Below are 27,901 nucleotides of genomic sequence, written 5' to 3' on the forward strand. Positions count from 1 at the left end.
GTGGCTTGTTCTTTTACGGCTCTATCGGCTTTCAAATTGTGAATTTAAAATGCAAAACTCTGACTGGCTTAATTCACTCCAAGTAAACAGGCGATTGCCTGTTGGTCAGTGTCACAGGAGTTTATGTCAGTCATGATGTGGGTACATACTCGTCTGCTGGAGATGAGAACTCCGTTCTCGTCCACCTCTCCATCCTCCCCTTCTTCCAGCTTCACTCCATCCATGACGTCCTATGTCAGACATTAACAGTTAGTGAGGGAGTGAAAAGAAGTCAACACATCCACATACACTCGAGCTCGCACATACACGGCACATGCATGACACACACACACACACACAAGTGCACAAACACACATATGTCCCCCACTCTCCCACCCCCACCCACCTCAGCGTCGCTGTTCCCCAGGCTGGCTCCCTGCAGGTCCCTGGCCTCGCCGGGCTCCTCTGGGGGCTGGTTGCTGTCGTCAGAGGTGCCCCCTGGGGCCGAGGCCAGACCCCCCTCCATCTCTCTCCTGCGGGCCTTCCGCCTGCGCGTCTCCGCCCCCGTCAAGGCCGGGGTGGAGGGAGGGGGCAACGACGGTGGGCACAGCAGGGTCTCGCGTGGGCTGAGGTTGTGCTTCTGCACAGGGCAGTTCTGGTTGCCCTTGTGGCAGGCGCAGTCCACCTTGTAGTTACTGTTGATTGGGATTTAAAAAGAGGGAAGAAAAATCATCAGAAATGTCTATGAAAACATTATATTCTAGGAAAAACTATGAAAACAAACAAAAAACAAATCTAACAGATATATAGCTAATTTGATAGAAGAACATTTTGCTCTTATAGTCTCTCTTGTGAAGGCATGACTGGAGACAGACAAGGGGGCAATATCAAAAATCACAGTCTAACTTAGAAGCAAAGGGGGAAAGAGAGTGACCATTTGTGTGACTGACCAGCTATTGAACTCATAGTCAAAGCCGACGGTGACCTCAGCATCCTTGGTGATTTGACTGACTGCGTAGATACAGAGGTGGATCATGCCCTCAGCAATCATATGCCGGACCTGGGAAATAAGGGAGACATTCAATAGTTAAGACCCATTTCAATCGAGTTTCTTCCCCCATGCCATCAGAATTGTCAACGATGACCCCACCAGTGCCCCCCTCAAGTCACTCACACATGCACTGTCATTCTAACACATATGCACACACATAATCATCCATCTGCTATTTATATTGCTTACTGGCTATACTGTTCATATTGTTTATACTGTTTATACTGTCCATACTGTATATTTTTTAGTACTTCTATTTTTATTTTATTGTATTTTAAAACTTATTGTGTTGTTGCACTACTCTGTGGCACTGTCACTTTTGCATTTCACTGTATACTTGTATGCACGTGACAAATAAAGAAATCTTGAATCTTGAATCTTGAATCTCTCTTGAACCATTTAAATCATTTCTATTTCTGTAAAAAGGTGACTCTGAATGGTCTATGGTAGATTCCTCTCCTTGTTTCATTATTCTTATTTGTGCTGATGTGAATGAACCAAACAGGGGAAAATACATATCTGATACACAAAGCCTCCCTCTATCCTATGACTTCAAATGTGAATGCAGGTGGGGAGACTTTTTTCCCCCCTACTTTGGATTATTGAGATGCACAAAAATCCTAGAATAAAACAAAAGATGGCTGACCTCAGCGTTGGGGGTGCAGGATCTCCGGATGAAGCGAGCGTCGTTTCCCATTGTCCGTGCATCAACGCACATCTCCACCTCGTTGAACTTGGAGTAGAAGAGCACAAAAGGGTAGGGCCTGGGGAAAGAAACGTAATGGTTTGAGTGAAAACATGTAAATGCTTTTGAGCACAAGCAAGCCCATTTATTCTTTAGTCCCATTGGTTCCCCATTGGATCTGAACTGAACTGTCTGCTTCCGCTATTCATGTAGACCAAAATAGGAAACGTACATATTGATTAGACTCAGGAACACAGATTCATGGCTGGTTTTAAGCGCTCACCTTCATGGCTACTCACATCTACACATACAGTACCAGTCAAAAGTTTGGACACACCTTGCCAAGAGTGTGCAAAGCTGTCGTCAAAGCAAAAGGTGGCTACTTTGAAGAATCGAAAATATAAAACATATTCTGGTTTGTTTAACACTTTTTTGTTTACTACATAATTCCATATGTGTTCCTTCATAGTTTTGATGTCTTCAATACGGTATTAATCTACAATGTAGAAAATAATAAAAAATAAAGAAAAACCATTGAATGAGAAGGTGTGTCCAAACCTTTGACTGGTACTGTACATTACCCCAGCAAGTAGGCATAGAGGGTCCTTACTTTTTGAAGAAGTGTCCGTTGACTTCAAACTGCTGCTTGAGCATGACCTTGCCCCTGTACTCGATGATCAGGGTGTCGGCCTCTAGGTCACGCGCCGCCCGCAGGATCTTCCTGTGTTTCTGCACACGGGTCACCCGCCCCAACTGCAACTGACACACACACACACGTTATCATTCTCAAACGAGGGAATGAGGAAGTATCATATCAATGCAAATACTGATGCAATCACTACTGCACTCACACAAGCCCCTCTTGGACTCTCTTCCTCATTGATTACAACCAAAAGTCTACAGGAAATACACTTTTAAAGGCATAAATAAAAATAACCAAACTAAAATAAATGACATGCGCGTGTTCACATGCACGCACGCACGCCCACACACACACACACGCGCACGCCCACACACACACCTTCCAGCAGCAAACGCACATCAAACTGACCTGCATCTGAGAGCCCAGCACCGTGTTGTTGCAGGCCAGCTCGGTGCGGTTGATGGTGTCCATGGTGTCTGCGGAGGCGCTCACCTGTGGCGACGGCGTCGTGCTCACGCGCTCTGCGGCGCTGCTGACGGTGGCGTTGGCGGCGCGGTGTAGCTGGAGTAGTGTCTGTATGTCGGCACTGTACTGGTTGACCAGGGCCTCCTCGTATTGGTCCGTCCACTGGCGGATCTTGGTCTCCCAGCCCTCCGCCGTGTTCTCGTCCAGCGTGCTGGCCTCCGTCGTGGAGTTCTGGGAGGCGAGGAGGAAGGCGTGTGAGACAGCTTTACTTTACCCCCATAGAAACAGTTAAAGGACTTTAGGACCTGCGAAAGTGCTACATAAATGTTATACATTCTTTCTAACTGATTCCAAAAGCTATGATATCAAGATTACATCTAGAGTTAATCTTAACCTAAGATGCTCAGTAATTTGAATATTACCTTCATCCTCATCGACTTTCTAGAACCCTCTCTGAAGGCCTGTAAAAACAGACAGCATTTATTGACAAGGATTCAGAAAGAGAATGTAATTCCCATATTGGCCACCAAGGGTCAAAACGACATTAATAACTGAGAGCTACTCAAGAGTTATTAACACTAGAGGGCGCACTCTCTTAAAATAACAGATTATATGGGGAGTGCTGTGTCGTCAACTTTCTTCATCTTCTGTGAATTGAGTGGCAGAAAATGTTGGAGATTCACTGCCACTTGCTGTGCTGGAGTATAGTATCAGCTCAGCTCCAGTGTCTCAGGTCAGTCATTTATTGGCATCAGGCACCTGAAAGCCATTTACAATCTATAGATAAACCTATTGAAGAATATCCAATTGGCTGAGGCCTTCCCAACTCATAGGAAGTCCCACCCTAGTTGACCACATGGCGCCCTTCATGCTGTTATAAATGCAATTAATGGTAAAGATGGCAGGTGCCTACTCTATGCATCTCTGTGGAGCCACTCAGTCGCCTTTGCCATCTTAATGGATTTGCTAACAGTGTGTTATACACACTAGGCCCTGGTAGTGTATTTAGCACCCCCGTTGGTCACACAGCATTTAGCACACTTAGCTATTTTCACTACCATTGCATTTAGCACACGTTTAGCAACTAGCACTACATTTAGCATACTTAGCACAAACTCCCACTGTGAGCGTGCTTTTCACTGACACTGCATTTAGCCCACTTACTGCTATTTGCTAGCAGTGCACACTACCAGCTGCTTTAGCGCCCTTGACAGTCTGCGCAAGCTGAGCGATAGACACACTAGTGTCTTAGTTTAGCACACTTAGCGGTTAGCTCCCTTCCCAACCTTCAGGGCTCTATTTTCAATTAATGTTGTTAGCAAACTATTTATTTTCGGATTACTTTTGAAAAGTATTGCTTTTTGCAAAGATGTTTTGCACAACTTCTCATCCACGACAAACTGTGTTGGCAGCGGCAACATTTCGGAAACAATCAAAATATTGGGCTTATGCCTGCATCTCATAAGGCAACTCTGTAAAACAGCCGTAATCTCTCTAGTTATAAACGGAAATAAATACATGTTTGAGAGATGATGCGTCCAGGCGAGCAATCAGAGTAGTGCAGCTTTACATGCACAGACATATGACCATACATTTAGATCATTATCAGACCATTATAATTGGATTAAATCCACTTTGCTTCTCTGCAAGTCTAGTCATTCATTTTACTCAACCCTCATATCCAGCAGTAGTTGGCCTATAAAGACCTACTACACCTATGTGTAGTGTTAACTCAAACTGTTTTAAGAGGTGCTCCTACATTTTTTTGGGGGGGGGCTCCTAAATGTTCTAGTTTGGGTGCACTGGCGCTACCAACTGAAAAAGTTAATGTTGAGCCTTGCCTACCTTCACCTTCTTGCCCTTGGGCGTCCCCCTGGCCTTCTCCGTGCTCTTCTTCCTCTTCTTGGACTTGTTCCTCTTGACACGGTTGACGGTGAGTGTGATGCTGGTCGGGGTGTGTTGGGTGGCCGTGTAGGACACTGTGGCGGGGGACACCTCCTCGTCTCCGCTCTCGGTGGCACTGCTCTCGCCAACTAGAAAACACAAACAACATGAGCACACACACACTTGGAAAAAAAGAGCTTCATATCAATGTAAAAACATGGAGCTACGCTAGTAACAGGCACACAGGCCGGTATCAAATACATTTATGGCATTTAGCAAACGCCTTTATCCAAAGCGACTTACAACAAATACATTTGTTTAAGTAAGTGAATCATCTATCCATCAGTCATCATAAGATAAAGTAATCAATGCTCAGACCAGGGGCCATAGGCAGTCACAATGCTAGAAGGATTTTTTTTTCCTTTTATTAACAGGAGAGAAACTTGTACAGGGGGGGGTAGTGGGGGTGAAGAGGTCTTTAGGAGGGACTGTTAAGATGTAGCCTGAAGAGATGGGTCTTCAATCTACGGCGGAAGATTGGTAGTGACTCTGCAGTCATGACAGCAGTGGGAAGCTCGTTCCACCAGTGGGGCACCAGGACAGTGAAAAGCCGTGACCGAGTAAGTGTGGCTGCTGCATCCACATAGAGGCGGCGATGCCAGACGGCCAGCCGAGGTGGAAGAGCGGAGTGATCGGGCAGGGGTTTAGGGGCTGACCATTACTTGCAAGTAGGGAGGGGCTGTTCCCTTTGCCGCTCGGTAGGCGAGCACCAGGGTCTTGAATCTGATGCGAGCTGCTACCGGGAGCCAGTGAAGGGTGCGGAGGAGGGGAGTGACGTGGGAGAATTTGGGGAGATTGAACACCAGACGGGCGGCAGCGTTCTGGATGAAATGCAGAGGCCTGATGGTGGAGGCGGGGAGACCGGCCAAGAGTACGTTGCAGTATACGCATTGCAAATATTAAATATACAAGATTCATTGTGCTTTCATTTGTTCCATCTTCAACATACCTGATACATTTTCTGGTTTCCTGCGTTGGCCTTCCAATCCTTTCCGCCTGTCCAGGCCCCTGATATCAAACAGATAAGACGTAAGCCAAGAGACAGCAGGTAAAGGTGACAAAGACATGTCACAGATAGATAATATCAGTGTCTATGGAGAGCTTCCCTCCTCACCTGCAGCTTTCACACTTGATAAGGAAGCCATCCTGGGTCAGGCTGCAGTGGCACCAGCTGGCCACGCCCCCGTCCTCCTCCGAGGAGCTGTCGCTGTCTGCCGAGTTGTCCTCGTCGTCATGGTAACGGGCGGAGCGCACCACGCCATTGAGTTCCATACGGGGGATGATGGTTTGGGAGAGCGGGGAGGCGGGTGGGGTGGGGGGTGGGGGCGCGCCATAGTTGTGATCCTGACAACACACAACGGAAGACTGTTGCATCTTCAAACAACGGGTGTTCAGGCAAAAAGGGAAACGGAAAATGGAGACGAATGAAAATGAGGACAAAAAATGTACGTGAAACAATACAGCTGTTAAAAAAACGCACGGGTTGTGAATGTACAGCAAATTAGATCATATCCCTGAACGGAGTCCCTCAAACACTATCCAGCACAATTCCATCCTTTCTTTTAGCTTTTGTTTACTTGGTTTAACTTTGTTCGGTTTCCTAGATACAATAGATTCGGCGTGTCTTGTGGGATTCTGTTTCCTCACAGGCGACGGTACAGCATTTAAGTTCCCTGACTGAGTTTTTCATTTCTTTTCCATCTTCGATTAGTGTTTGACAAAAATCTTAATATCTGCTTTCATAAGGGATATTGGACTACAATTGCAATTGTGAAAAAATGTCTGTACTCACAGCATATGGTAGTCCCCGATACCCATGACTCTGTGCACTCCCACAACTGTGGTTGGGGTAGTTTTTCTCGTTAACGGCAGGGCTTGCTTCCACTGACTCAGGGCTGTAACAGAGAAAAGGAGAGAGAACGTCAGAGAGAGAAAGAGTGGCAGAAATAATACAACATACATGCAGCTGAGCTATAATGGGCTTGCAGAACTGTCCAATTTGTAAACATGGTCAAATATGGCCACAAGCCCCATTCTACACTAGATGGCGCAATAGCCCAAATCTTCTCCTCAGAGGGAGCCTGGGAGAATCTCAATTCAGGAAATGGAATGTCGGCCGCCATGATGTCATGCAACTCACATTGCCCTTTACCAGAGGTCCCAGAGGAGACCAACCGCGTCTTTACCTAACAAAATCAGTCCTAAGTAACGCTGGAATACTCCTAAATGTCAAACGGTCAAAACTAAATGTTACATCCAGACCGGGATTTTCGAAATGCCGGCATGTCTATTTTCTCTTTGTTTTCATGTGAATCCCCCCTGACTCAAGTTTTGGTTCCTAAAGAAAGGGAAATATGGAAGGAGGAGAGAGGGGGAGGCCTGATCCAGCTTGCTGCATTCCACAAAACCTCAGTCCCGTCACTACAGTTGCTAGGCCTTGACTTCCTTGTGTAGTCTCTTGGCTATTTCCTCTAACAGGACTCCTCAGCAGACACAGACCTGTGTGAGTCCTCCTGCTTGAGGTAATCACTGATGCGTACGTGACAGGCAACATCTCTGCCCTATTTCTTCCAATAACCAACACCCTAACCTTGAACTACACAATGATTCTTTCACAGAGGCGAGAAAACAATTCATCTTGCCAGTATTTGAACAGGGCCCTACACTCCAGCAAAAGGGATCAAATCCCAGATGAAAACCACATTGTTTGTTATGTTGTGATTTAATATATTGTAACGGTGGTTGTTTTTGTAATGGCTGTTGAACAATGTAATTCAGCAAACTGTGATCTTATGTAACTGCAATAACTGCATGTTGTAGAGTTGTAAAGAGAGTGGATATCCCAGAAGCCCTAGAGCTCTCTCTAACCCTCTCCCTCCCACCCCCACCCCCCCCCCTCTCCTCCGAAATACTCACTCTGATCCAGCAGCCATATCTGAGTAAGACGTTTCTGGTGTGGTGACTCCCAGCGCGATTACTATGCTCATGACGTCCAGCACAGCGGCGCGTGGGGAGGGGGGAACAGGGGGAAGGAGGGGGAGGGAAGGGGTGGGATGGGACTGGGGGGGGAGAGAGGGGAGGAGGAGAGGAGGGGATCACGGGTTCCAAACTGCAGCGACAGACCACTCCAGGGGTGGGGCGCCGCACAGCCGCAGCCGACGGCTCACGGACATGGGGAGACCTGGGGAAAGAGGAGGAGAGGTCAGGGAGTCTCAGGACACACACACACACACACCCGCATCACACTGGAAGAAACAACTGAAGTCAAAAGACTGACGCATCTGCACATATAAGCCTAATGAACCTGGGGGATGGAGGTACGCCACAAATGCAGACACACAGTTACGCCTTAATTCTTCTCTTGGCAACATTGAGGGCAAATGACACCAATAGCATTCAAATTCATTCCAATGCTCTGATGATAACCAAAACAAATATTTGCAAAAGAAAAAAAAAAAAAACGCCAAAGATTGACCTGGGCCGCCCTTCCTAGGAACTGGGTAGGATAAACATTGCATTCCACTACCTAGAATAGGGCTAGGGTCTCTTTTGCCAACCCCAATGAAATGAACACTCACAACATTAAATCAGAGAAATAGCAGCAGCAAGGAAATCCACTCACAAACAGGATGTACACTAACCCCCATTAACAGGGCAATAACAGTCTCTTTATCAGTTGAGCAACACCTGCCAAGCAAAGGCAAGATTATTAATATGTACACATACTTCAATGTACCGCAGAGGGGGGGGGGGGCTGTGTGTGTCACGCTGACATGGTTTTGGGTATGAAGTAGGCTATTAATGTGAGGAGTGGTGGCTCCACCCTCGATGACTTTGTTATGCCACGAGCAACACGACTCTCTCTTATCCATACATAGGCTTCCGCTCTGGACGGTGGAAGAAAACCCAGTGGAGAGAAAAACAACTGACAGATAGCCTACACTGTTGCCACCCCTCCCTTATAGATTGGAACCTCTCCTCAAGACGCAGTACCAAGGAGAACCCGCAGGGGCGACGTATCCCCAGACGGAGAGGGTGAGTCATCCAGCATTAGGCTGGGCCGTCTGTCATGTGATCCACAAGCTGCTGGAACACTGACCCACACTCCTCCGGCTCCCACATCCGCCCGTCCAGTCGCCTCACAGGCAGGCAGGCAAGCAGGCAGGCAGTAGTCTCTGCCTCAAAAGAAGAACCAGCCTCTCTGCTCATTTCACACGCTCTGAGAGGAGAGGATTTAGCTTAGAACAAGGTCATCTTACGGCCACATAGACCTGACACATGCGGCTGTATTTCTGATTCACCCCAATGTAGGGCGTGGTTTGTTCCACTCTATAAAAAGCAATACACACCAAAAATAAACAACGAGGTACAATTCAACTACGTGTAAAACATCGGTAGCCTTGTACAGCAGCATTCTACATTTGTCTCTGAGTTCCAGTAACTACCCTAATGGGAAGACAAAGCAATGGCATTTCTGAACCTGTCCCTTGGCTACAGTAGCTTCCTTCCATTCCCAGTCTATAGTTACCAGCGTCAAGGCAACAACGCTTCTAATAACGTCAAGGTCAGCTAACCCTGCCAATTGTTATTGAGAGTCATCTAGTTGAACAGTGAGTAAGCCTAGCGTAATAGATGGTAAACAAATATCAAACCGCTTCCTTGATCAGAGTGAATCATGCATAGCATTCTGTTGAAAGGTGTGGTCCCAACCCTGTTTAACCGTCTTTTATTACCCTCTGTTTATCTGATAATAACAGACATTCAAGCCTTGTGTTTGGGACACAGAGCAGAAAGGACATGTATACACACACACACCCACTGAGCACTTTATTAGGAACACCTGTACAACCTTCTCATGGTGGAGGTGGTGTGGGGAATGTTTTCTTGGCACACTTTGGGCCCGTTACCAATCAATCATAATGCCACAGCCTATTTGAATATTGTTGCTGACCATGTGCATCCATTCATGGCCACAATTTACCCATCTTCTAATGGCTACTTCCAGCATGATAATGCACCATGTCACAAAGCAAAAGTCGTCTCAAACTGGTTTCATGAACATGACAATGAGTTCAGTGTTCTTCAGTGGCCTTCCCAGTCACCGGATCTGAATCCAGTAGAACACCTTTGGCATGTGGTAGAACGGGAGATTCACAGCTGGAAAGTTCACCTGAAAAATCTGCAGGAATTGCATGATGCAACCATGGACCAGAATCTCAAAGGAATGTTTCCAACATCTTGTGGAATCAATGCCATGAAGAATTGCGGCTCTTTTGAGAGCAAAGGGAGGCCCTACCCAGTATTAGTATAGTGTTCCTAATAACGTGTTCTGTGTGTGTGTGTATGTGTGTGTGTGTGTGTGTGTGTGTGTGTGTGTGTGTATATATATATATATATATATATATATATATATATATATATATATATATATATAACATCACCTTTTTTGTACAAGGGAGTTTGAACTTTCCCTAGCCTAGCCTTAACCCAAACCCTTACCCTGGGCGTTTGCTCCTCTACAAACTCCATTCCAAATGAAGTTATGTAAGAGAATGTAAAGTCACAAAGAGTTAGGCTAACAACAGTCTGACTGTGACAAAAAAGAAGAAGAAGAAAAAAGATGGCACCAAATCCCACAGCGCATGGTCACAGCGCATACAGAACAAGTACGTATGAGAACGACTCGACTTCTATTAAAATTGATACATTTCTGACTAAAATAGCCGGCTCCTATGAGGCCACAAAGGGAGTTCACTATTGGGCCTCCTCCAAAACAGCCAGACGGTGAATTGAGAGGTAGTCTAAATTCCAAAAGGAGAAGGAAAGCCTCTCTTTACCTCTCCCTCTTCCTTGCTCTCTCTCTCCCTCCCTCCCTCCCTCTCCCTCTCTCTCTCGCTCCTTCCCCTAGCCTTGAATACCGGGCTCAAATTACCAGCGGGCTCAACAAAGTCTTTTCACTTCGCTAGAACAGAGGCCATTTTGGAGAGGAGTCCGTGAGGGACACACAAAATGAACAGCACAGAGGATCCTCTCTCTCTCTCTCTCTCACCCTCCCCCTCTCCTCTATTCCGGCAGGCCCTCCCTTCTTCCCTGCCTCTCCTACTCTTTCTCTTTCCAGACACTGTAAGCTCTGCAAGACGGGGGTTCTATGGTCTTGTAATAAATTATTTGATTCCTTTTAATATTTAAGTGATTCACAATACTCTGGTGTCCCTGGAGGGATATAGTGTATGTAGCTATGCATTCACACTGGCCAAGGAGGGAGACGGGGATCAACCGATGTGAGCTGAACTGAGCGCATGTACACACTCGCACGCGCACCCAAACACAGGACAGAGTGAGCCATGCGACGCTTGACAACTGAAATACTGATTAACAAAAACAACAACACAGATACACACAAACACACATACACCCTCTCCTGCCTCCAGAAGTGACCCAGAGCCAGGCCTAACCCCATAACCACAGTCAATAATATACATTTAAAAAAAGAAATAGAAGGAGTGTACGCTTAGTTAATTGAGTGAACAGGTTTTTCCATTGGGAAACCCCCAGCACAGGATAAAGGACGCTGAGAAAGGGTAAATCTCCTTAGGCAATGTCCTGTGTCGTTGGCTACCACTCCCTGCCCTTTCTGCTGGCCGCTGAGGTTACGTAGCATGGCCATGGGTTACTGTTACGCACGCGCGCACGCACGCATACACGTTGTCTGAGTGACTGTGCAGCCTCTCGGGAGATTAGCAACAGTGAGTCTATGTTAACACACCGCCACCCTTGCACTCTTCCACCAAGCAATGCCAAGTCATGCGCCTGTTGGGACTCCATACTGTCGTGTCCATGAGACAGAGATTACACCAACCCCCTCGCACTCAGCTCTGGAAGAAGAAGTCACAAAGAGCATTTTCTGTTCAGCGCAGTCCAGCCCTGACTGGATGACCCTGACTGTGTGGTGGGTAATGAGTGGTAGGAGCAGAAAATAGCAGATGAAGAACACTGATCAAGGGGAATGGTTCTTTTCTAGAGAACTGGGAAATTAAAGCCTTTACAGGAAATATGGCCCGCTTTATTACGCCTCTCTCTCTCTCTCTCTCTCTCTCACACACACACACACACACACACACACACACACAGAGAGAGAGAGAGAGAGAGAGACACACACACACACACACACACACACACACACACACACACACACACACACGTCAGAGTCTCACTAATCATGTGCGTGCAGACTGGGATGAGCGCTTCACATTTGAGCTGCAGGGGATGTGCACAAAAAACGTGTGCCGCTTTAATCGGTTCTCGTAAAAATATAAGAAACATATGTTCCAATGTGACTTATCATCTGGAAAAGAAAAGAAGAGAGGGCTACAACAGCAGATAGATAGGCCTACATTGTCAAGCTCCGTACTGAAATACAAAAAGATATGCTGTGGAATTCCATCTGTCATTTCTGCAAATGTAAAAAAAACAGCAGGGAGAACAAGGGGATGAAGAATGAGAGCGAGAGAGAGAGAGAATGAAAGAGAAATAAGGGCAGAAGCTACGTCGCAGTAGCATCGGACCAGCCCCTCCATCCCTCTTATCCTCTTTGAATTGAATTTCCCCCCTGACGCTCCCTCAAAAACACAATTATGTGACACAACAACCGGCTGCTCCACTCAAAAACGCAATTAGGCTATTCCCCGCAACAGCAGTCTCCTGGTCCCAAAATACAATTACCAAGCAGAAAAGCGCCCTACATCAGATAGGGAACCACCAGCCGGGTCCTTCTGAAAGGACTCCTGAAGGTAAACATCAGATAGGAAGAGGGGAAGAAATGCAAATTGTGAACTGGGTTAGGGCAGGATTTGAGAAGAACCTCAGAACCACCATTAGCATATCACAGGATTACGATATTAGCCTTTCTCGCGGTTAGGGTTAGGGTTATTATATTGGTATAGGCCATCAATCGATATCATTCCAACATGAAGACGCACAATCTCTGCCAAAAAAAAACTTGGTGATTAAGTAGAATTTCGGTCAGCCACGACTACCCATGTCGTCAGATCAGAACGCTGCTATCATGATCTGACCGTTCTCATGCAGTGCGGTCAAGCGGCGAGGAGCGCATTGCGGCCTGCCATTAACACAACAATGTCCAGCTGTCTGAATGGACCGGGACCAGACCGGGGATGAGAGGGACACAATGGAGAACAAAGGGGGCGCGGGTCCCATAAGGGGGGGGTAGAGAGAGAGAGCGGTCGACAGAAGGGCCAGTGTGACACAAAATCAATCATCTGTTTCGGAGCAAACAAACCAGCCACTGTCCGTTTGGTGGCTACGGAGGCACCAACAGCAGAAGGAAGGGCTGCCTGTTTGGGCATGACTCTCTTGGTCTGCCCTATCACTTTCTGTTCATGAGACTTAAGACACCAGAGAAGGTTATACAAGTCGAATTCTTGTTTTAAAGGCAAAAGCTAGCTAGCATAGCTACGATGGAGGCTAAACAAAATGTATATCGGGTTATTTGTGTGTTTGTGTGTGTGTGTGTGTGTGGGGGAGGGGGGTTACTTTGTTGCATTGTAGGTACACACGAACAGTGTTCTATTTCTTTCTTTATTACAGTAGGCTACTTTTGCTTCACAGTGACCTACTTTGGCTTGTCAGAAATGGCAAAAATGTCATCTTAGCTACATCCACCATGGGTGTTGTTGTGAGGGTGGAATTTTCCCCTAGATGTATTCTCACAAAGCCTGAACAAAAAAAGAAAAAGGGGGGGGGGGGAAAGAAAAAAAGAAAAGCCATCGAGTTGTTAGATAAGCTCATGCTCTGGCATAACATAAACCAGAGACACCCTCCCTCCCTCTCTCTCTCTCACCACGTGACCACAGGGGATGACAAACACATTTACATGACATTTCCATTTCCTCCTTTAGCCAACACTCTTATCCAGCGAGACAGACGGATCAGCCCTCCCTCCACCTCACACCAACACTCACATGTGCTAATGCTAGGAAAGAGGCGTCACTCAGAGAGCATTGTGAGTGCGGCCATTTTGAACTGCCATGGGGCTACCAGGTTTTTCCTCCCTCCCATCAGCTGTCTAGGGTTCAGGGAGATGTCTAGGGTGCAGTGCAGAAAGGATTGTACCAGCCCCACGCACATGCTCCTAAAAATCGACGTTTTAGTCGAATTACACAAGCATGCCTGCTCAACGCTTTACCGTTGCCTGCTCGTCAGGATATACAAACATGGGGGCAAAGAGGTCAGGGTGTCTCCATTTTCAGCCCTAACCAGTTTCGGGAGGGTGAGGGAACGACTCTGAAACGGGCTTTAAGAGACACCTCCCATACCCCCTCCCCCAACAGGATCCCTGAGCTCCAGGTGACGGGAGTGGAGGGGCTTGAACAGGAAAAACTTGGCAGCAGCTATTTCCCCTTTTGTTTTTAGCATTGGCCATCGTGCATTACAAAACAGGACAGCTGCGAAAGGCTTAGGGCGTCGAGTGGCTTGACTTTGGGGCAAAGTTCTTTGGGGTCGTTGATGTTCCTTATTGGCTCCACCTCTGTGACAACACCCTTTGTGTAAACATACGTTCAGAAATGTGGCCGTGGTTTCACCTGGTAAAGGCAAATCTGAACTCTGACCAAGTATTTATTTTGTATTTATTGTCCTGTCGACACACATATGGGGGAAGGGGGGGGGGGGGTCAAAATGCTGAAAACTAAAATGGCTGCCTGGGGTTAAAAAGGAGACACACAGAGACTTCCCAAATGCAAAGCATTTCTCTGCCTCCCACGAGACAAGGTCACTTCTTCAGCTTTCAGAAGGACTGAAAAGAGTGTTTGTGTTTGTGAGAGAGCGAGAGGATAAGACACTGCCTGTGTGAGAGAGAAAGGAGAGCGAAAGACGGAGCGTGAGGGCGCAAAAAGCAAAGAGAACAGAGAGAACATGAGAAGAGAAGGGGAGGGAGTGAGAAGACGAGCAAGAAAGAGAGAAAGAGAGAGAGAGAGAGAGAAAGAGAGAGAGAGAGAAAGCAGGCACAAGAGTGAAAGAGGCTGAGAGATGATTACGTAGCTCGCCCGCCTCTCTCCTCTCCCGGCCTTGTTTTTTTTCCCAGCCTCCTCCTCCTCCATTATTCTCCCAAGAAGCCTTGCTCCTCGCCACACAACAGAAATACACTGCAACACGGCTCCCCCACTGCCGTGGCCGTGCTGAGGAATTGACGCGCCCCATTGGAGCAGCTCCAGAGCTCCTGGGCCAATCAGAGGGCACCAGAGAGACGGGCGTCACGGCGACTTGTTTTTAACCCCATTGTGCAAGACGAGCCAGCAACACAACATAGAGCAGCTGCTGGAGAGAACAGCTAGAGAGAGAGAGAGAGAAGGAAAAAGAGAGCAAGGCCAAGAGAAGAGAAGGAGGAAAGGCACACAAACGCAGGCAGTCACACATCCTTTTACAAACGTATTCTAATTCAGACAACCTTTATTGACACGACAAAACGATGTTGCAAATGCAATTTCTAGCACATAGAATACACATTCTCGCCCCTATTCAGTCAGAAAAAATGAGATAGAGACTTGATACATAGCATGTGAAGAAACCATACTTGGGATGCATTTTTTACCGCATGAGGCAAAGATAACAGGTTACAAAAATGTGTTTCACCCAAAGCCAGTACAAATCACCAAAGTGCCATGAGGTAAGGTCAAACCACAGAGGTTTTGAACAAACAAGGCCCTTGTTCAATCCTCTGAGCACTGAACTTGATTCTCCAACTCCAGAATATAATCATACATTCAAAACACAGATTTGGCACTGGCTCTGCATAAGCAGAAAAACACACCATCTCATTAACATGTCAATAGCCACACCTGCCTTCAATGTAATGACACAGAGTGTCATCAGCATGTAAATGGAAAGCAAAAAAGAAAAAGGACGTTTTTCCCCCTCTTCCTATTCCCCACAGCAACATCCCCCTCTCTTGCCCTAGACCAGTCTGCCCTGAGATGGAATCCTGTTTTCTTCTGTTGGAGGTGAGCCAGCATCCTGCTTTCCCCTCTCCTTCCCTCTCTATACGCAAACACACACATCAAGATAGAAAAAGCATGGTTGCAGCGTTTGATTAAGCTTAAGGGTATTAATCGAGATAAACAAAAATGTGCAACTCCCCTTCTTTTAAACAATATGTAACCCAACAGTGACAAGACAAGTGTTCACTGCGAAGTGTGTGTGGGTGTGTGTGTGTGTTGTGAGTGTAGCTATCCATTTCCTTCAACATGAGCACAGAATCAGACCAGACTAACCTTGCTCGTCTGCACATTCCTTCAGATCTCTGAAACTTACAGAGGCCCACTTTTGGGGGAATTCCGCAGCCTCTATACAACCCCCCCGCCCCCATAACCAACACACCCACAATAAAGCCAAGGGAAATCCGAGCAGAGGTTATTCAACAGTACAGTACTCTCAAAGGCAAGCTATCAAGGGAAAAAACATTTTCACTTCCAGAACCATTCTCACTCGACCCCTTCCTTTTTAAACTCCTCGATGTTATGCAGGAACTGCTTTATGTTCCAACATGACTTCGATGCAAGCCTATTCAAGGGGCCTAAAAACATCAAGGTGTGAAGCAGTTTAGGGTAGAGGAACAAGCCACAGAGACCCATTTGAACATTTCACAGGATTGCAGGTTGGGCTAAGAAAGCAAGCCTTTGTGTGCCCCTGTCCCAATTCTCCATGCATATCTTAAGGGGCTATGTGCTTGTCTTTGTCCCTCTCCCTGAGCACACCGTTTGTTCTAGATAACAAGAAGGGTCAGGGCAGGGGGAGTGTGGGGGGCTCAGGTTTCCAATGGTTATGAGTGGCCAGAACAGCAGCGCAGAGGCTATTAAAAGACGTGAAAACATATTCGGAGAATGCAAGTCGCGACCAATCAAAACGTGGCTCTCTACTCTGGGAGCTTGCCACCGACAGGCTTTGAGACTAACCAAAACATTTCAGCCCAGCCATCCCTGTATGAAAAACACAGGCTACTACAGCAGTGTGGTACAGGTCCAATGGGCCACAAATTTCCTCTTTGCCCTTTGGAACAAGGTTGGCTCCTTTGATGCACTGAAATGCAATTTTCTCACCTATGAATATGAAGGCCTGTGTGTTGCAGTTTAAGGGGCAGAGTGCTTACGACTCTCTTGTGTAGTACTGACGTGACCACGGGAAGCAGGTTTTTAGAACAAACGTAAGAAACGCAGCAAAGCCCTGGTCACACACTGACCCACAACTCTATGCATCCTTCACTCAAATTTCACAAACAAAAGTATCTCATCTATGTTGAATTGAGACTTTACAAATAAGCCTGAAACAATTTCTGTATTATAATTCGTAAGCCAGGCCGAGCTATTGCTTCCAGAAGAGAACTGTAATGACACGTCAAACACGGGGTCTGACACAAAACATTCGCTTTGACGAGGTTGTCACACATCCGGTTGGCCTGCCCAGGCGAAACCGGGAGAGAAAACGATCTTTCCCACAGCTCAAGACTCGCTGTTCTGTCCTACACACACACACACACACACAGCGCAGCGTGGCCAACTCAGCCAATGGTTAGGACAGTCCGCCGTTATTAAACTAAAATATGGGATCCGGGTGATTTTTTATTTTTATAAAACAAGTTATTATATTTAACTTGAGTTCACGCATCAATTGCTTTGTGTTGTAACATTACACATCCACTATACTGAAGCCTTCAACCGAGGCCATGCAGCTGCATGGAATTGATAAGATATATAAGTCAACATAGGAAGAAGCTCCGTCAACAATAAGATACAGTAGTGTGGATTTGGCAACATCGTCAACTCGATGGCTGACTTCCCCATATGTTTGAGAATCGCTAAAACACCGCAATGCCCCATATACAGGCTATTGTCAAAAATACAGGCCATGTCAGTGCTGGACGAAAAAGTTCGCTACAAAGCTCAACACTGAGTCCCACTACAGACATTCCCTTCTCGCGTCGACTCACTTGTTGTTGAAATAAAAATGGAGGCTAAAAAAGGAAACGCGAGCTCCCTCCCTTCAAAAATACCACCCATTTCTAGCCGCCACAGAGGTTGGGGGTTGGTGGATGGGGGAGGTGGAGAAGAATGAGAAAAGCAAGTCACTATTACTCAGATAAGGCGTTCTATTAGCCAGATCCCCATGAAGAAACTTCCAAGGCCCAGTCTTGGTTAGAAATGTAACAACAACAAAAAAAAAACACTACAACGTAAACACAACTACCCTGACCTAAACTCAAGACGTAGTCAGGCTGGAAAATTATCTTTGAAGAATTGGCATGAAAAAAAGAATAATGATCATACTTGAATCAAATTGGTGCACAATCACGTTATATGTTACAATGCAGCCCTTTTTTTCTATTGTGATATACATTATGAAACACTGAATACAAGTGAGGACACAATCAACTGGAAAATATCCAAAAAGTTAGCCATAGCATTGCTAACGTTAGCCATGTCAGGCAGCTAGCTACTAAAATGAGGACTTTTCCTGACACAGATTTACCTCCGGGGATGCTCATTTAAAGCAACTTAGTTATGCATAACATTGACAATTGTATGTTTTGGCAAACCACCTAATCACATTAATACAGCCATCTAGACTGTGACAACTTGTTTCTTGGATTATAAGAACCTGGCAAAAGCTTAACTTCTTCCTAGCTAGAGAGCTACGTAGCTATCTTGCTAACAATCTCAAATAATAAACACCAACTATGGGGAAAGATAATAGGTCCTCTTAAAATATAGTTTTGGAATCCAGTGCATTCTAGTTGTAGTTTGTTTCAGACTAGTCGACGAATCATGGTCAGGTAGTAGAAGAAAATCTGGTCAAAATAAAAAAAATAAGGAGGTAAGCATTGGCTAGAATGGTGGGAAATAACATAAATGGTGAGTTGGATATTCAGTTGGCAACCTAGCTATCATGAGCCAACTTGCAAGTTTTGACTGCCTGGCTTGGTCTAGACATTAAAAATTGGGTAACTGGTTCAATTGCACACATTTTTCAGCTACCTCAATGAAACGCCATACAATTATTTCAACAGAATGATGTTATGTTTGAGGTTACTAGGATGAAACGACATGAACAATGTTTATCAGAAGAATGTGTTCAGGCTGAGTTAGCAACATGCATTACACGAGGACCTGGCCAAAACCAAGCAAAATCATTCCATAAAGCAACTGCCTCGCTAGATAAAACTATGGGAACATTATCAATCGAACCTGAATATCAAAAGACTGAGTAGTCCATGAAAAGCATAAAAGAAGTGAGCAAAACAACTGAACAGTTGCATGAGACAACTTATCTAACAAACAGGCTTAGAATGACATTTGCAGCTATTATTGATCTGATCATGATAGCTACAGACAACATCAAGTAACAGTTAAGCCAATGTGTAACTAACACATACACAACTAAATCAGCAACATGTATCAAGATTAAAATACTCACCTAGTGAGACATTCCAACCCAGTACAAATAAAGTAAGCTCCTGTGTTGCCTGCAGATCTTCGAGTATTCCAACATCAAATCGAACCAGACCACAAGGCCTCTACCTCGGCCACGGCGTCTCCTGTATTCCTTTGCCCTCCAAGGTAGCTCCCTCTCCTGGGGTAGAAAACAAACTTCTCAATGTCCCCCACGCAAAGGTTGAAAGTTTAATTCCCTGTCCTGTTTGGGGTACAGTACTTCCATCGAGTGTCTAGGTTGAATCCCCGTTGGTTAATTCCATTTATTATGGTGTTTTATATATTTACAATCGATATTTATATAGGGGTATATGCTGCTCTATGTGGTACAGGGCTCTGATTCTGTCTCGGGTCCTTCACATTCGCAGTAGCGCCCATCCCCCTCCTCACCGGCATCGACCGCGGGTCCCAGCGAAACTGACACACAACCACGCCACGGGGTTTCCCTGGCGACCGTGCAGGGGCTCATTAGTTGGGCGGGCTTTTGCGCCGATGTCCCGCCTCTTCCGTATGATTGGTCCCAAAAAGTGTCTGTCGAGAGCGAAAACCGCCGTACGCGCAAGCTATTGGACAAAGAGGGCGCCGAGCTGCGCTGCTTGTCAACGCAAAGAGGGCGTAACATTTCTCCGAGGAGGGGTGGTGAAACAGTCTTATCATGTAATGTGTAGTGGTGGCACACAGGAGTGAGATCGGTAGAATGGATGGATTCGGGAAAAGAATATGATACAAAAAGCGGACCTATATGGCTTCAAAGTTGGGGGAAATGCTAAATTGATTAAATGCAAAAGCCGTGGAGTTTCGTTGATTCTTCTAGTGAGAAGGATTCTATTGTTTCAATTGTTTTTTTTATTTGTGGGTGTTACTCAACGCAAAAGGGGGAAAAAGCCTTCGTTACATACCGATACAAAGTAGCCAACCTTAGCTACACGGGGTCTCCGGGGCCCCATACCAGGGAATACGACAGAGGTAGGGTCAGCCCCACCTAAGTGATATGAATGGAATATGAGGTGTCGCTCATGTAGGGTCTGTTAAGAGATTGGACAGGGAAATTGACCAGCGAATACCCCTCCTTCCTGCACTGTTGTTGATTTCAGTCTCTCTCCACACACTTTGTAAGCAGAGGACGATACACATTCGAAAATACCATCATGGCTTACGGTCTTGGGAGTTTTGGCGACGAAGAATAAACATCAAGTGTATTGTTATAAATCTAAATAGCCTACAGTAGTTGTGGACAATGTCCGTACGGGCAAGCGATTTTAAATTCTACTTTGACTCAAAACAACCATGGATCAAATGTGCCGGTTTTAGACGTTTCTAACATCCCCATTGTTGATTCGCAGTCTCTTGGGTTAAAAATAACTAGCATCTGAAGATGAATGGATACAATTACGCTTAAATGCGATTGGCTTCTTGATTTCTTTTCGTGTCATGAGACTCGGGTGACGAATTTGTATTGGCTAAGGTGCTAAATGCCAACGTCATTTGTTGCAGTGGTCTGAAGAAATGAAAAGACTGCAACGACACAACGCTGATAATTCCAAACCCCAAAAAACGACAAATTATGGCATTGCTTCAGAGTGGGCAACAGACTAACCTACAGTGTAACGCAGACACATTCGTCCATAAACTACGATCCACATGATCGTCACCTTTGTATTTTCACTGCGCAATATAAACAGTGAACATGTCAAAGCATATTATTTTCATAAAAGCATAGGCATTTTAACGTCTTCACTGACGTCGTATTAGCCTATATTCTTTTCAGATCCGTAGTTCAATGATGTGTAGTGTATATCCATGGATCCGTTGTACAGAGTCAATATTTTGGCCTTAAAAGGCAGGGCCTGTTTTCCTTAAAAGCCTCTTGGTTGAGGCGGGGGCACGTGGCAAACTAGATTTACCCCTTGACGTAATCTTGCATCCCAGAATGTCTGATTTAGAGACTACCAATGACGTAATTGTAAAGGCTTTATGTATTTATTGCGCTTCCCATGTGAACTGATACAGGACCGCAGACAGCCTACTACTATAGCATAGCTCAGTGACAGTGAGATAACCCATGAAAATGCTGTTTAGGCAGCAGACATTACTGAATGAGGGGAAAAGTCCTGTCACCCTTGAATGTCTCTCACTATTCTCCACGTTGTTTCACAGCTTTTTTTTAATGAGCCAACAGACACCAGATAATGTTCTGGGGAATTTAAATTCATGTTAAGACAGGGTAACCCATTGTTCCACAGCCCTTGAGGAGCACGTAATCAAGTATTTCTTCTAAAGGACTCTTTCCAAGTTTCCCAGCAAAACTTGCCAGACCGAGGCTGGCCTCCACAATACCTCTATTGTAACCCCAGTGAACAAGTTACATACCAATAGTCATGTCACATGGGCATCTCACCAAGCAAGTAGTCACCAGAACTTCAGTGATTATTACCCTCCTTTGAGTTGAAACGTGGCAGGGGAGTTAAAACATTACAGATTTCAAGATCATAAACAAACACCCCAATGTAATTTTAACACCACATGACAATTGTCTTTTGAGTATGTTACTAACAGTAAACAGTGTAGAGTCATTTTATTGTTACGGAAAACAAATCACAATCTCAGTTCATCAGTTGGAGGCATTTTTAATTGTCTCCTTGGTTTCTAAAACAGGAAACGGTTGTGTAACATAGGGAGGTCAAAGTGCTAACACATGTTATTAAAATGGATGCAGCCATGGGGTTTTCATGGTCTCTTAATGCAAAGAAAAACATTTCAGATGACTGTTACATGCATGTCATTAACATTTAAATAATGTCTAAAAATAAGATCTGTCCATGGTAAGACTTAAGAGCCATGTATCGTCAAAAGTGGCACCTCCTGCCCACAAAACACAATTCCTTTTTATCTTTACTAATAAACTAGGAGAGTCATCAACAAAAACAGACAAGACATCTTACATATCAGATGCTTGTTCAATGTGTAAGACCAGTTAAGTTCAAGACTCAATAATTCTTTACACAGTTCAGAAATGTCATACTCCCCATTCAATCTTGAATCAATATACTGATTGATCAGCTAACCCTTTGTTTGCTATTGATAGTGCACTCCTTGACTACATTGCAGAAAGCAGTCTCCCTCTCATTAGTTTAAAAAAAATGACAAACATCTCACACTTTTGTAAACCATTATCCTTATCTGCAATAAACAGTAAGAGTACATGTGCTTGGGCACTGTGCAGATATAGACCCCGAGGCAATTTTAACCCATACACTGAGTTCTTCACTCTATCAAGTGCTATTACGAAATACAAGTCAGTGTTACTTTTTCGGCCAACCCCCCCCCCCCCGCAATGTCCAGGAATTCTAACTTAGAGAAAGCCTCGAGTTGACCTTTCTTTTTCTGCAGAAAGAAAAACAAAACACCAACATCATGTAACAAAGTCCAACAGTGACTGTGCAGAGCGTTGAGGATGGCACACCACAGGTTATATACGGTCTAAACAGACGTAAGTAAATGCAAAGGACGGCAATTTGACGATAATATGTAGTTATTGTTTCTATAGGATAGGGGTCTTTGGGAGAGAATGTTGCATACATACAGGTGTATACATATACACATTATTTTACACATCGAAGAAATAGTAAAGATAATCATCATTAGAGCACTCTTTACTGACAAGCAGTAACTTTCACAGGGAGATCCTACATCTAAAAGGATTTCATTACAATTATACATTTTGCTCTTTGTATTACGATAACAACAGTATTTAATAACATTCACCAAAACACTAGGTTCTATCCTTGTTTTTTAGTTTCATACTAAATCATATCTTAAATTGGGAAACGGGACTATGGATGTCATGGGTTTTCACCTTCATCAACATTTGATATGACTGTCATAGATACTAATGGCCTCTCCCCTTTAACTAGCTAAACACTCCTCAATCAAAACAATAAACGCAGACTTTAAAAGTTGTTCTAACTGTCCTCAACATGGCCCGTCTGAGGAACAAGTCCCTTCCTCTCAGCTTGAGCAGCTCTCCATACATCTCCAGTCAGTGGCTCGGACAGGGAACAGAAGAAGAAAAAAAAAAAAATAGCTGAGTGTGTTTGTCTTGTAGTTGGGTCATGTCTTGGTTTTTCTCTTTTTTTTTCTTATTTTTTGTTTTATGTTGTTGTTGTTGTTGCGCGCTTGCATGCCGAGACCCTCCTGCTGTTAGGGGATGCTGCCCTCTGCTGGTTGCCCCAGTGGCATTGCACAGCTCCTGCACCTCCACAGCCAGTTTAGTCCCTCAGAGCAGCTTCAGACTCCCAGTGACGTTGTTCACCATCTCTTCCTCCCCTATGATGGCCAAGACGGTGCGCGAGCCGGCCTCCACCTGCCGGAGGTCATAGGATTTAGGCCACATGTCTAACTACGATAGCTCTGCATCATCATTTCAGTTTGTCATTGCCCTAAATGATCAGTTTGTGAAAATTGCTTTCATAAGCGGTTCGTAACAATTCCACATGCACCAGTAACTATTCATTAACGAACACCAGTAACTATTCATTAACTAACACCAGTAACTATTCATTAACTAAGACCAGTAACTATTCATTAACTAACACCAGTAACTATTCATTAACTAAGACCAGTAACTATTCATTAACTAACACCAGTAACTATTCATTAACTAACACCAGTAACTATTCATTAACTAAGACCAGTAACTATTCATTAACTAAGACCAGTAACTATTCATTAACTAACACCAGTAACTATTCATTTCGGCTGTCGGTCAAATGCAGGTTGACGTTGACAACGACGTGTGCAACCAGTGACATGCGTTTGTTGACCCATTTACAGCGCGTATGTTTATGTTGGGGCTTGTGAAGGTTGTATTTAGTTATCACATCGTGCTCCTCAGAGATTATTAACATTTTGAATCAGTTGTTGCATTCTTTATTTTCACACAAGTATATGTGGTCCGTATCATTACATTTTAACATGCACAAGGGCTTGCTAGCTTGTGTACCGTGTACTGTGTACCGTTATCAACGCACGCACTCCATGAACCCTCTCTTTCGCCTGATGTTTCCTGCTATCATTTTGCAACCACTGGCAGTGTTTCATCCAGCGCCGCTTACTTCGCAAACATCTTCCAGACAAATTGTTCATTTCAAAACAATGGTTTCTGAGCAATGTTGATGTGGCACCGGAATGGCGGTGGGGACGTAAGCAAGTGCTGCTTTGTTAATACGGAGCCGTAATGGCGGTGCAGTGGTGATAATGCCATAATGGCGGAAGGCGTCTCACCTGGGTGCGCCCAGCGTCCTGTACCAGGTAGGTTGGCAGGCTGAGGCTCATGGCCAAGGCCTGCAGCTCTAGGAGATGGGCCATGTTGGTCCCCTGCACCACCACCTTCTTAGCTCTGCATGGCAGAAAGGAAACAACAATAAAACAGACAAATAATAATATTATAATAATAATAATAATAATATGCCATTTAGCCAACGCTTTCATCCAAAGCGACTTACATTGCAGTGAGTGCATACATTTTTCAGTATATATGGTCCCAGCGGGAACCGAACCCACAACCTAAGTGTCGTTAGCGCCATGCTCTACCAACGCCAAGGTCCAGCCACAGAGGACCACAAATGTTCATCGACATACTATGTATTTAGGCAGATATACGTTGTTGAATAAACACATCTATACAAACATTTAGAATATGAAGGCTGTGCTGTAGATATACCTTGCTGTAACAAGAATGTTACAAGACCACAAATTGTGAAAGAGGGTGACACACTGCGTAGGAAAAGGCAAGCATGGTGGTATCGTCATGTCATAATCATAAATTGTCATAATCTAACCAAAACAAGCTAAAGTACGGCTCGATCGACCAGCCCAGCCCTTACCCGCCATGGTCCCATTTCCAGGCCATCTCCCTCCAGCTGTTCTTCTCCTGCAAGGCCTGGTAGAGACCCACAGCTGCATGACCCACCTGTGCAGCTACCTACACAACACAGATGTCTATAAGACTTTTATATTTTACAATATGTGCCTTACATTATGCCTGTTTTTAGTTCTTTTTTTATTTTTTTTTATGTGAAGAACATTGTATTGCATTCATGTAAAAAAAAAAAGGTAAAAAATGTGTTTGAGTAAATGGTCCCTTTCAAAAAACAACACCATGACAGACTGGATAGACAGCTTGCAGTTCGCTCACAAAGGTTGCAAGTGAAGAGACGGAACAGGACATCAATATTGGGTAAATAACGACAGTTTCATGTGGTATTAGGGTAAAATGTGTGTTTGGAGAAGATGTGTGTTTGTTCATTCCCCTTCGAGAAAAACCGATGCAATCTTTGCCCCTGACGTCATCTGGATCGGACAAACAGCACAGACGTATTTCTCGACACAGACGCATCTCAACACACTACGTCCTGCCTGGTCCTTCCACTGACCTTTCCAACACCCATGGCAAGGTCCATGTTGATGACAAACACCATCTTGAACATCAGATCGTCATCTCCCTCCTCCTGAGAGCAGAACGGACAAGATTTAGAGCGGGCTCGCTCACAGTATAGGAGAGGTAATGTACAATGTGTTACCTATACGGACTAAGGCTCGCTTATGGCACCTCATTCTCCAGCTTGTTGAAGTAGTACATGGCAGCCTCCTCTGCAGACACATTCCGGGTGTGCAAGAGGGCCTATTGAGGTGCAAACAAACAAAACAAATAGAATTGTTCAAGACTGAGTATCAATTATCAATCTCCAGTTATGAAGATTGAGGAATCATGAACTGAGAGCAACTGCGAGTAATGAAGCTCATCATGTCCCAGAAACTGCAAACGGGGCAAAAGCGTCAACCTGTTTGGCAGCCTCCTCTGGGATGTCCAGCTCTCGCAGCTGCTGCAGGTACACAGGATTGACCTCCTGGGAGCCGGAGTCTGGGCCTGTCTGCTCGGAGGGCTCCATAGTTAGCTGGGAAAGGAATGAGATGGGATTGAATGGAATGGTTCCATAATCAACACAAAAACATACACTACATTACACAGTACAACAGCTGTGCATTACGACAAGTTTGGCATAAAGCCTCGTCCTGACATAAGGCCAGCTTTGAGGATCATCATTTGTCATCATCTCATCTGGAAATGGAAAAAAATAGAAGCTAGCTATGTGTCATCCAGTCATGAAACCTTAAGATTAGGAATACATATTCAGTTAGATGAAATGAGCTACGTGGGAATGCACTGGGCGTCAGCAACCTGGGTTAATGAGGAAAACTTGTGGGGAGTAATCTAGCCTATTCAGTCGTCTCGTAGACTAGAGGCAAGCCATCACTGATGGCATCAGGGCCAGCAGAGAGCATGCTAATGATTAGCTAACGTTTAAACGTTATGAGTTAGCTAGCTACATTCTTGTAACGTTGCACGACTGATCAGATAGACATTGTGGAATCCGCATTGACTACACCAGTTTGCTTGCTCGTTCACGGTTGCGGATTGCTAGCTAGATGGCACAGCTAACGTTAAATTACACCCAAATAGCATACAGCTAGCTAACGTTAGCTAGGTCATACCTTGCACTAATATTGGGAACAACGTCGCCGAGATAAATTATATTTGACCCCATTTCGCTCGCTAATCGCTCGATCACACCTGGATTTGACAACATATGTACCTGGCATATTCATGACATACATTTCTTGCAGCTGTTCTCTGAAAAGTTCAATTAGGAATTGCGCCAGCCACTCCTACCTGTGTGTGCTGCTGCGTAGCTACTGAGGCTAGCTAGCTTGTTAGCTGCAATCCCCGTTAATTACTGGGATTGTAATGCTTGCTTTTAAACCAGTATTCCCTCTTCGTCTTTTACTGCGAGGAAGACAGGTTTTTCATGTAGCTGGATGAATTGTTCATTCAATAGATGGGCGTGTTGTGGTTTCAGCTCTTTACACCATTTTGGGCACAGCTCTCTTTTTTTCTGCTAGTCTACCGGATGCCGTCACTTGCGGAGTCCGCTAAATCCGGTCCTGGCAATAAGTGTGTTGTATGTAGCAAAGGGAACAAGATAATTTGTCCCCCCCCTGTTCCCTCCAGGTGTTTCACAAAATGTAGCTTTTATCAGAGAAACTATGCTATTATTCACATGCTTAAACAGATGTTACATTATGCGATCATATGTGACATGAGAGAAATGAATGGCCTACCGAATACCTAGTTTAGAAATATGAATAGAAATACTTCACAAAAATAAAGACAACAAAATATCATTTTATGAATACTTTATTACCTCACCATCTGTAAGAATTTGCTCTTTCTCTTATTAAACAGGTTAAGTCGCTACAAGTTACATTATTAAATCATTATGTACAATGATATTAACAGACAAAATAAGAAACATCCTTAAAAATTGCTCCTTGCAGAGCCTGCTCTACACAGCTGAATTTATACAGCCTAACAATAGTTACAGTTTTTCCCTCAAAATAATAATCTCCATCCTCATTAAGCTTCATACATACTTGTCTGCATTGAAAGCATGACAGTGCAAACCATCCATTCAAATGAGACGTTAGGTGTGTGTGTGTGTGTGTGTGTGGGGGGGGGGGGGGTGGGGGTGGGTGTGTGGTCAGTATGATGTTAACCTATAGGCTATTATATG

The 27,901-nt window shown here is 44.9% G+C and overlaps 2 protein-coding genes across 9 annotated transcripts in view; both read right to left on the minus strand.

The window, feature by feature from the left end:
* Window positions 1–19,654, minus strand: part of setd5 (SET domain containing 5) — a 30,753-nt gene extending 11,099 nt beyond the window's left edge. For 3 of the 8 annotated variants that reach the window (XM_083668253.1, XM_083668254.1, XM_083668249.1), the window contains exons 1-13: window positions 19,252–19,654; window positions 7,684–7,948; window positions 6,560–6,662; window positions 5,882–6,141; window positions 5,717–5,775; window positions 4,669–4,856; window positions 3,246–3,284; window positions 2,767–3,054; window positions 2,326–2,474; window positions 1,677–1,794; window positions 930–1,039; window positions 386–674; window positions 150–230 (exon numbers count right to left, since the gene is read on the minus strand). In XM_083668253.1, coding sequence (XP_083524379.1) covers window positions 150–230; window positions 386–674; window positions 930–1,039; window positions 1,677–1,794; window positions 2,326–2,474; window positions 2,767–3,054; window positions 3,246–3,284; window positions 4,669–4,856; window positions 5,717–5,775; window positions 5,882–6,141; window positions 6,560–6,662; window positions 7,684–7,754 — 1,755 coding nt within the window. In that variant the 5' untranslated portion in view covers window positions 7,755–7,948; window positions 19,252–19,654. The remainder of the gene's footprint in view (window positions 1–149; window positions 231–385; window positions 675–929; window positions 1,040–1,676; window positions 1,795–2,325; window positions 2,475–2,766; window positions 3,055–3,245; window positions 3,285–4,668; window positions 4,857–5,716; window positions 5,776–5,881; window positions 6,142–6,559; window positions 6,663–7,683; window positions 7,949–19,251) is intronic. The other 5 variants (XM_083668252.1, XM_083668251.1, XM_083668256.1 and 2 more) reach the window with 5 other exon arrangements.
* A 2,165-nt stretch (window positions 19,655–21,819) lies between these two features.
* Window positions 21,820–27,236, minus strand: LOC310802926 (putative peptidyl-tRNA hydrolase 2). The gene is made up of 7 exons (XM_083667546.1): window positions 27,001–27,236; window positions 26,111–26,224; window positions 25,879–25,950; window positions 25,703–25,777; window positions 25,154–25,251; window positions 24,552–24,666; window positions 21,820–23,631 (listed from the first exon to the last, which is right to left on the minus strand). Exons 2-7 carry the CDS (start codon window positions 26,216–26,218, stop codon window positions 23,545–23,547), a joined length of 555 nt encoding a protein of 184 aa, XP_083523672.1. The 5' UTR covers window positions 26,219–26,224; window positions 27,001–27,236; the 3' UTR covers window positions 21,820–23,544.
* Window positions 27,237–27,901: the final 665 nt, after the last annotated feature.

The sequence above is a fragment of the Argentina silus genome (assembly GCF_951799395.1).
Source record: "Argentina silus genome assembly, chromosome: 4".
Classification (NCBI taxonomy): Eukaryota; Metazoa; Chordata; class Actinopteri; order Argentiniformes; family Argentinidae; genus Argentina; species Argentina silus.